General features: G+C 42.2%; 1 protein-coding gene across 1 annotated transcript; it reads right to left on the minus strand.

The window, feature by feature from the left end:
* Positions 1-3,099: 3,099 nt before the first annotated feature.
* Positions 3,100-9,596, minus strand: LOC124132084. Its single transcript, XM_046495718.2, has 5 exons — positions 9,029-9,596; positions 8,605-8,731; positions 7,746-7,880; positions 5,079-5,201; positions 3,100-4,272 (listed from the first exon to the last, which is right to left on the minus strand). Exons 1-5 carry the CDS (start codon positions 9,129-9,131, stop codon positions 4,122-4,124), a joined length of 639 nt encoding a protein of 212 aa, XP_046351674.1. The 5' UTR covers positions 9,132-9,596; the 3' UTR covers positions 3,100-4,121.
* Between the last annotated feature and the right edge of the window lie 1,227 nt (positions 9,597-10,823).

Genomic DNA, 10,823 nt, shown 5'->3' on the forward strand with positions numbered 1-10,823 from the left:
TTCACCGATTGTCTCCCTTTCTCAAAGTACACACGATCATTTAATCTTGCTGTTTACAGTCTCAATCATAATGAAGGTTTGCGTATATTTTACATATGTTTACACCTATACATTACACTATTGATTCATATTGATATCGAATACCTTATGATACGTAGATCTAGGGCACCGTAATATATGAATTTTTAATAACCTCCTTTTTGTTGAACATAATGGAAATTTTGACAAAAAATTGAAAGTGATTGATAAACACATGATATAGTTGTAATCTACAATCGACTCGTATTTCAACCGATTTCTTATGATTATGGAAGGGTTTTGTCGCTTTTAATTATTTTTAATCACATAAGAACATGGCATATAAATCGAGCTGCAAAATGTACGAATATCAATTTGAGTGTAATAATCAATAAGTATTATTTCATATACACATGTAAGCATGTTAATGAGTATAGCCATTTCATGTTGCCTTATAGCTAAAACATAGAATGTTACTTGAACAAAATAAATGGATAATAATTGATTAAATATATATGCACACATTTGTGGAAGGATTTAAAACAAATTCCGATCGTATGCTTGACAGAACATTGTTGACGAACATTAACCAAGTGTACGTTTCGTCACGAATGATTTACGAATTACTCTTCTCGTTTTGTATACTATTATATATAGTAAGTGTATATGTAAGTGTATAAATATATAATCAATAATCCTGATAACCCCATTCCATACCAAAGGGGCTTTGGCTTTCGCATCTTCTGGTGCATAATTCTGTGACAAAATGAAGAGACACATATGGAAGCGTATTAGTGCCACAGTCTGGTGCTACTCACATCGAAGTAGAAGATACTTTCATCAACGTAGATGTATTATAATCTTCTAAGAAGAAAGTATCATCCACTATCGAATTAACTACTTTCTTTAACAATATTTTCTCGAGCAATCGACAATAGATACAGGTCAGTTATATGTAATCCCTGGCTTGTAATCCCTGGTTTATGATTTATTGGTCGATCTAAATTTTGACATGTCTTTATGGAGGTAGCATCTAAATTTAAATAAAGTAAATCTTTATTTCAATGTGTCGAAGTTTCTGAAGAATAACACACACTGCATTCTCTTACAACCGCAATAGCGACAGGAGAGTACAAAATGTTCTCCAAACTACAAACAAACAAACTACACTAAACTACGGTTATAACGAACTCAAAGGGACTACTAATTTTAGTTCGTTATAACCGTAATTCGTTATAAGCATATATACAGTATAGCTACAGCAAATAGCCGGGACTAAAAAGTTAGTTCGTTATATCCGTTAGTTCGTTATAAGCGTGTTCGTTATAACCGTAGTTCACTGTATATGTCATGTATCAAAATTTTAGCGAAATTATATATCAACCATAACATGATTGAAGTCGAAGAAATCACTCGCATATGTTGAGTGTCATGAATTCTCCATTACGGAAATTAGGCTTTAGAGGTAAAACGTGAATATGAAGGGTTGGGAATCACTCAAACTATTAAAAGCTATATCAAATCAATACTCGCCATTATCTTATGAAGCACTAAAGGTTCAAATCTGCAGTTTGTGTTCATATTTAAGCGCTGATAGTTTGAGAGTTTGCAATGATTTCACTATGTTGTAAAAATACGGAAAAGGCAAAAAAGATATACGACCAAACATTTAATTTAATTAACAGTAATTAGTAATCACCTTTATATAAAATATAAATGTTTGTACAAACTTGTATCCAACTAGGGTCGCAACTTCACAAGACAATATCACTGTCTGAGTTACGATACGATTATAATATCACATACGTAGATGAAAGTATCACCGACTTAGATGATAGTACCCGTTCATCTTTCGGTTCAAGTAAGTGTCCAAGACAGGATCAGTGTCTACTCTACACCTGTGTACATAGCTATTGGCTTTAAAATGTAGCAACCCGTGACGATCCGGGCTTTGAATTGGTCTTCAGCAACCCAATACAGATAGGACCATTGGGTTCGGGTGGTCAGCTCGCTGATTTGGGTGATGCATATCATCGAATCCCAAATGCGTAGATCGATGCTCGTGTTGCCATTCACTGGAGTATCTTGCTTAGACTCGATTATTTAAGGAACGCCGTCAAATAGCTGGAATATTGCTTAATGCGGCGTTATACTAAAATGAAACACAAGAAGGTAGTGTTAACTGCAAGCGTTTACGGTCAAAGGGAGTTAACTCTATATACCGAAAGTGATAACGAATGTAAACACTGTCAGTGTAGGGAAATTCTAATATTGCTAAGTGAGTGAGTGAGTACGGTTTTACGCCCCTTTTAGGAATATTCCAGCAATATGACGGCGGGGGACACTAGAAATGGGTTTCACACACTGTACCCATGTCGGGAATAGAACCCGAACCACTAGGCTACCCGACCGCCCAATATTGTTAAGTAATGGGGAAGTAATTGTAAGTGATCGAATGTTTGGTATATGTTGCTTGGTTATCTAATTAGGTTGTGATGATTGTAGAAACGGGAGTTTGTGTCTGGACCTTGAATAAACCAGTCGTGACGTGAAGAGCTGTGTTACGATCTCTAACTGGTGGCAGCTGTTACAGAACAAAAGGAGTGAATGAGTGAGTATGGTTTTACGCCGTTTGTAGCAATATTCCAGCAATATCACGGCGGGGGACACCAGAAACGGTCTTCACACATTGTACCATATCGGGAATCGAACCCGGGTCTTCGGCGTGACGAGCGAACGCTTTAACCACAAGGCTACCCCACCGCCCCAAAACAAAATGAAATAATGGTGGGTTGAACAGACTGTGTTGCCGATGTTGACATTGATGATTTTAACTATGATGCAGTTGCTCATGGGGGACAGCAGCGCATACGATCATAAGATAATCCCACAGTCTGACTGCAGCTTGTCAACGAGATTATGAACTTTAACTGGATTTGCTTAAAACAGGATTGTACAACAGTATAAATAGTGTTACAATCACTTGTTGTTAATATATACATTGTTCTTAACTATCTTGTACTTAGGTATCATTTAAACCTTATATGGTAAGTGTATTAATATGACAGAAAACGAAAGAAATACATGATAAACCATTTATTCATACTGAAGACAGAAATGGTGTGTACAACGTGGCATCTATTGGCAGAAATTGCTACATATTGTTCGTTGAGAGACAATTGAGATCACAGATGGTTCCTTGAGAGAGACATGGGTCACAGTGGGGTCACTCGCATTGATCACAGATTGTTCATTTAGAGATCTAGCGTTAGTCACAGATGGTTCAGGGAGAGACACCTCGGTCACAGATGGTTCTGAGAAAGCACTTACCACCATAGAAATACACATAGCCTTCTAGCTGAAGACGATGACCTTTTTGCCCACATATGCATATGGTCATATGGCAGTGTAATGTATTGTTAAACAATGATTGTAACTGTATTAAATTGTTTCTGTTGAGATTCAGTAGAAGTCCGTTGCATTGTATTTGAACAATGATTAGTTGTCAGGAATGTAGTACTATTAAATGTAAGTAGTGGCGAGGACGTTATTATATTTAGATGTTCGAATTATCTGTAAATTTCCGGTTGTCAAGCGTTTGAGAAACATGTGGAATATTCTGAGATGTTCTGGTGACACTGGACTGGTCACGCACTGTGTGGAAAGTGCTGGATGCCAGTTAAACTAATTACCCATTGGGCCACCGAGGCAGGTGATGAAGTAACGGTTCACTGAACACATGGTTTGAGACTACGCGCGTCGCCCACCTGTTGGCGCACGTGCAGTACATATTTTAATGAGAGTTAGACGAGCCCATTGTAAACAGGGGGTATAGGCATCAAATAAAAACGAGATATGTGTTAAATGACGTAGACATCTGAAGAGATGAGGGTCTATAAGTCGGTTCACGACCTCGATCTCGGTCTTGGTGGGTTGAGGGTCGATGGGGGTAGGCAGAAAAGTACCACATTGGGCCTATCCGACTGGTACTACTTTTGACCTATCGCTGCTCAGATCTTCCTATTCCAATCGTCCCTCGGTCAAGACCGAATTCATGGTTGTGAACGTTTAGATAATCTAAAATGAAGCCGTGTCTGGTGATGTCACTCAACCTGGAAACAGGTCATCCTGGCGGCGATGTGGGTGTTGGGGCTGGGGTTGGTGGTGACGACAACGAGGCTGAACCTCTCCGTGGCATAGTAGGCCGAGTTGTGGTACTCCTTCTCGTCCTCGGGCTGGACAAGCGTCAGGTATCTGGGAACACACAGCGGTATGTCATCAAGTCTCGTACTTGGTTTGTATTTTTTGTTGTTTCTTTGTTGCTTACGCCGCACTCAGCAATATTCCAGCTATATTACGGCGTCTGTAAATAATCGAGACTGGACAAGACAATCCTGTGATTGACATCAAGAGCATCGGTCCGCTCAAAATTGGGATACGATGACAGGCATCAATCAAGTCAGCAAGCCGATTCCGTTAGTCGCTTCTTGCGACAAGCATCGTCGCCTTTTACGGCAAGAATGGGTAGCTGAAGACCTGTTCTACTCCGGATGCTCGAATTTGTAGAAAAACCAGTCTCGTTTTTCCGCCTAAAAAGATGCCACTGAGCGTGAAAGGTTGGTTGGTTGGTTTGTTGTTTAACGCCGCACTCGGCAATATTCCAGCTATATGACGGCGGTCTGTAAATAATCGAGTCTGGATCAGACAGTCCAGTGATTAATATCATGAGCATCGATCCACGCAATTCGGATCGATGACATGCATCAACCAAGTCAGCGAGCCTGACCACCCGATCCCGTTAATCGCCTTTTACGACAAGCATAGTCACCTTTTACGGCAATCATGGGTTGCTGAAGACCTGTTCTACCCCGGAATCTTCACGGGTCGAGCGTGAGAGGCAAAATAGCAGTACATGTTCCATCAATGGATCACTGAAAGGCAGGGATGACACATGGTGTTCGCGAAAAGGGTAAGCGGATCCTGCTCAAACGGCAGCACCGCAACTCACACAATCAGCATTAAACGGTGAGCGATTGAGAGTGGTGATAAGTAGTTTCTACCTTTCATCCTCCAGCAGTGTCTTGTTCAGAAGGGAATCAAGCAAGTTCTTCTCAACGTCATTCAACCTCTCCACCTCTCCCATGTCACGTGAACCCATGTCCAGCACTAGTGGTTTGCCGAACCTGTACACAGATGACGAGGCGTTTACCGAGGTCACTACTGACTCAAATACAATTGAAATGTGTTATGTATACTCACTCAGGCACCGGCTGTAATATCACAGTCAACACTATTCCAGCTGTATGACGTCGGCCTGTAACATTTCGTGTCTGGACGAGACAAAGCAGTGATCAATATTATGAGTAACGTCCAACGCCGTCTGGTAATGATGACGCGCAATCGAACAAGTCACCGACTCTGACCACCCAGTGCTTCAGGAGACAAGCTTTCGTTACGAGACCTTCCGTTCTCCGGGTGGACGCTCTACCACTAGACCACAGAGGCGGACGGAAAAGTAACACATTGGTGTAACCGAGTCTGACTACCAGGTACCTCGCGAGACAAGCTTTGTTTGCTGAAGATTCATTCTAACACCACGTGGGAGCATGGACTGAACAAAGTCTACTTTAATAATAGAGTCTAGTTTTTCAGCCAAGCACGAACTGCCCCAATCCTACTTTATTGGCTGATCTGCGTCCATATACCTGCAATTATGTGTCTTATCTTACCTACCATTCAAATACTCGATTCATTTTGGTTACTGCACGAGCAGTTTAACCTTTTACCACTGACAGATAAGGTACAAATTTCACATAGAAAGCTGGTAAATGCCGAACTGCGTCCCAAAGCGAATACAATTATATGATTATACTATTTCAGAGCAGAACACCTATAAGATGCAGTTTAGCGAATAAGGGCGCATTACCCGGGTTACAATCTTTTATGTCGTCTACCAGATGACAAGATGTCCGTGAAACGGGTTGCGAGAAATACTGATGTTGACACAATATTTATAGAAAAACACGCCTTGGGGTTTTGGTTGCAATTGTATTTTGTATCTTTGTTGAAAATGTATTTTCAACCAAAACCGAGGAGGCGTGTTTCTACCGACTTATAATCCATCGAAACAACATTTATTAATATTATGTGTACAAGTGCGTTACGACAGTCTACAGTAACGTTAGTAAAATATATCTGGCCAGGAAATATTGGCTAAGCGTGGCGGCGTCAATTGAGCCACTGTCTTCAATAGGTTCTGTCGTCGAATGGTTGCACATCTTCCCGAGGCAAGAGAGTTAACTGACTATACATGTCCAGTTTGCACCCTTGCCGAACTAGGTTGGAATTCGAGAGTTACATGGACTAACGAGTCTATGCATTGTCCAATCAAAACCACGCAACGAAATCGAAATCCGGTTCGGAAACTGTGGTGCAGATTTCGGTCGCTTGCAGAGTTTGCAATGAATATGAACTGCCAACTCGCTGTCAACAGATATTTTCCAGATCTTTTCATGTTTTTAATCACGGTACTCGCGTGATTTGATGCACTTCGCGATGTAAGACCGTTTTATCGCAATATAGATCTTGATTATCGATCAGATCGTCTTGACTGGGCGGCGCCATTTTGTTTGAAACAAATGCAAGCGATACGAGAGGTCGAATCTGATTGGTCCATAGGAGAGGCTTAGAAGGGACATAACTGGTAATAACCGCTGGTGGCGCTACGATCGAGCCCAGGAATTCTAGCCTAGTTCGGCAAGGGTGGAAACTGGACTTTTAAAGTCAGTTAACTCTCTTGCCTCGGGAAGATGATGGTTACAGTGTCTGACTACTGATCAGAATGTTGTGAATTCGGCTCCCCTCGTCCACGATGAAACATGTTCAAGTCGCCGATTTTAGAACATTGGACGTTTGAAACACCAAGTCCAAACTTCATCTGCTTCCCAACTCATGCCGAACCAGGAAAATATAAAACCCCATGTCCGAATTTAACTAGAAAAAGTGAAACCCCTTAAAAGGTTAACTTAAGAACACGTAATGGTAAATATCCGTGATAGGGTTATTACAAACAGGCGGAAATTATACATGTAGGATAGAACCGCTGTCCACCGGTTCCGGGCTATTTTGATTCACAAACGGGACTTCATCCCCTCCAGACCAGTAGGCAAATGATCAGGTCACAACTTGTTATTCTATCTGTTTGCAGGTCGGGTATTCCCTTTCTATGCTAGACCGCCTCCGTGGTCTAGTGGTAGAGCGTCCGCCCGGAAAGCGGAAGGCGCAGGGTTCGATCCCAACCGCGTCATACCAAAAGACGTTAAAAGATGGTACTTGTTGTTACCCTGTCTGACGCTCGGCATTAAGGGGCTAAAGCAAGGACTGGTCGGCTCGGAGACAGTATACTGTGTCTGAGTGGGGTATTCATGTTAAACTGCGGCATGGTATCTCAGTGAGCTAGCACTATAAATCGGCATCAGTCCGGACTAGTACAAGCAGCCACACACACACACACACACACACACACACGTGCATGCACGTCGCTATATAAGTGCAATAATCTTGGACGCGACGTTAAACCCCATTTCACCTCACCTTTCTATACTAATTTACCCCAATAACATTCACGAACTTGGTGATGGCTAGATCACCTATGAGTGAGTGAGTTGGTGTTTTCGCCGCTCTAAACAGTATTTAGTTCTCCTAGCACACGTTTCTATATGACTTACCTCAGCGCACCTATCAGTGCTACCCTGAGTTTATCAACACTCAGGTCACCTGGAAGCTCAGCCTGCAGGACGTTAGCATCGCGGTATTTGAAGAAGGTGGTCACGTTTCCCTGGAGGTCAATTATGAGGGGCCATCTGAAACACGCCAGTAAAACATTAAATTAACAAGAGTGTGAAATTAATGCGAACAATGCGAGGGTCCCTTGGTCGTATTAATTAAGTGTCAATATTTAACGCATGAGTGAGTGAGTATGGTTTTACGCTGCTTTTAGCAATATTCCAGCAATATCACGGCGGGGGACACCAGAAATGGGCTTCACACATTGTACCCATGTCGGGAATCGAACCTGGGTCTACGGCGTGACGAGCGAACGCTTTAACCACTAGGCTACCCGACCGCCCCTTTAACGCATGAAGTCACGTCATGTTCATTGCACATACTTGAAACTGTTATATAACCCACATTTCAAGGCTAACAAACAGTGCAGTTTAGTGCCAGGCCAAGTGTTTCTCATTGGTTTGTTTGCTTGTTATTTTAGAAATTCAGCAATATTCCAGCTATGTGATTGAGGTCTGTAAACAATCGAGTTTGGGCCAGACAATCTAATGATTGAAATCATGAGCATCGATTCACGCAATTGAGATACAAATGAGATGCCTCAACCAAGTCAGCGAGCCTGACCACCCGATCCCGTTAGTCGCCTCTTCCGACAAGCATTGTCGCCTCTTACGACAGGCATACGTTGCTGAAGACCTATTCTACCCCGGGTCTTCACAGTTTTTTTCTCACTGGTACTGTGTCAAGTGTGGCCAAACTTTGTATTCACAAGAACACTGCGTTTCAATTGGTGCATCTTACTTGTTGGGATCCTTGCGGTTGGCTTCTTCTGCCAGCGTACTGAGTCCCTTCAGACTGATTGTCGTCACCGGCGGCATGGGTGGAGGGGCGGCTGATGCTGATGCGGATGCTGATGCTGATGCCTCACCTGGAGGAAGAATGGAAAAATCGTCTTAAGAACAAACAAGAAATAGTTCCACCTGGAGAACCACAATTATAACCACCCACAGTCCGAGGACAAAAGCAAACTGCTCAGCCTTGGGAAATTGTGTTAGTTTGTTTAACGCCTTTGCAGCAATAGTTCAGCTGTACGACGTCGGCCTGCTAATAGCTGTCAGCGAATAGTGGAGCCTGTGGGATAGTGTACAAGCACAAGAAAATAGGAAATCAGCAATCTCGTTTCTTCTTAACTCTGAAACGCTAATCTAGGATACTCTAATCTAACCTTTTTGGATCCCTGCTTTCTTTTCCGGGGTTTTGGTGGTGGTACCTTTGGAGGTGACAGGTTTAGACGGCGTTTTCGAAGTGGAGACTTTTTTGGGCGGCATGTTTGCGTTGTGACAAGACTAGCTACTGTCAAATGTCTCAAGCCAAATGTCCAGCATGGTGGTCGTAACCATAGCTGCGCACAAACAGTTGTATTGGATTTAACACACTTCAATGCACTCCAGTGAACACCGAGGTCAATCACGGGGCTTAGCTATTGCCCGTGAAAGGGTGTACCGATACATTACCAGCAAAAAGCGTATTACATGTCAATGCACGTTATACTTAAGACAATCAATCGTTCCTGGTGTAATATTGCTCTTGTCATCTGGATTAATTCATTTTGAGGACGAACACTTCTCAACATCCAATTGTGTGTATACTTATTTGATACAAGGGCATAACTATACAAAATTATCAATGGTTATTGTTACGGAGCATTATTGTTTTTCCTTCTTGGTAATGGGTTTGCTCGTTCCAATTCTATCATTAAGAGCCTCCATGTTAATCGAATTGACATATTTTGGAATATTTTGTAGCAGCGTGAAATGTTTCATTATTGTTGTTGACGGACAGTTATCTTTATCTGCAGACTTACACATTTTCAATCAGTTTAAAGCCTACGTACAAACTACAGTCAACTACGGTTATAACGAACACGCTTATAACAAACTGACGGATATAACAAACTCACTTTTTGGTCCCGACTATTTGCTGTAGTTATGCTGTATATATGCCTATAGCGAACTACGGTTATAACGAACTAAAAATAGTAGTCCCTTTGAGTTCGTTATAACCGTACTTTACTGTAAGTACATCATTCAGAAGAGATGTGATGGAGGTACTTATAAACAAATCGTTTAGTTAAACATGCAAAGCAAGTTTTGTTCGTTTGTTGTTTAACACCGCACTCTGCAATATTCCAGCTATCTGTCGGCGGTCTGTAAATAATCATGTCTGGACCAGACATTCCAGTGATTGATATCATGAGCATCGCTCCACATTATTGGGATCGATGACATGCATCAATCAAGTCGGCGAGCCTGACCACCCGATCCCTATAGTCGCCTTTTACGACAAGCATAGTCGCCTTTTACGGCAAGTACTACCCCGGATCTTCACGGGTCTCCACATTATTGGGATCGATGACATGCATCAACCAAGTCAGCGAGCCTGACCACCCAATCCCGTTAGTCGCCTCTAACGATAAGCATAGTCGCCTTTTACAGCCAGAATGGGTAACTAAAGTTCTACCCAGGATCTTCACGGGTGCGTAAATCAGTAAAGTCCTCCACTGGCATGTAAACATGCTGTAGCTCCACCCAGAACTATGAGAGTCAGACGTCTGGTAAGGGTTGTCGTAATCTGAATCAGCGACTGAGGATGGCCTTGTCTTTTTGAGTGGAGGGACTGGTCGTTCTGAAAGTCACACAGATGCTCTTGTTGGCGTACAGTAAGTAGTAATCCTTGCCGCTGTCTTGATGGAACATAGTGTCAGCGTTCTGCTGCAGAAAAGGACAAAGGGAAAGCACCAATTCGATATAGCGTCAGGCTGGCGTCACAAAAGATCAGATTTGTTGTGACGTGTTCTGACCATGCCCCAACAGCTCGAACTCTTCAGGTTTACAGTATTCAAGCTCTTAGTTACGCTATAAAAAATGTGTTTGTTTGTTTGCACTATTCAAGCTATATGACGGCGGTCTGTAAATAATTGAGTCTGGACCAGACAATCCAGTGATTAATATCATGAGCAT

The sequence above is a fragment of the Haliotis rufescens genome, unplaced genomic scaffold (assembly GCF_023055435.1).
Source record: "Haliotis rufescens isolate VD_foot unplaced genomic scaffold, xgHalRufe1.0.p SCAF_15, whole genome shotgun sequence".
NCBI lineage: Eukaryota > Metazoa > Mollusca > Gastropoda > Lepetellida > Haliotidae > Haliotis > Haliotis rufescens.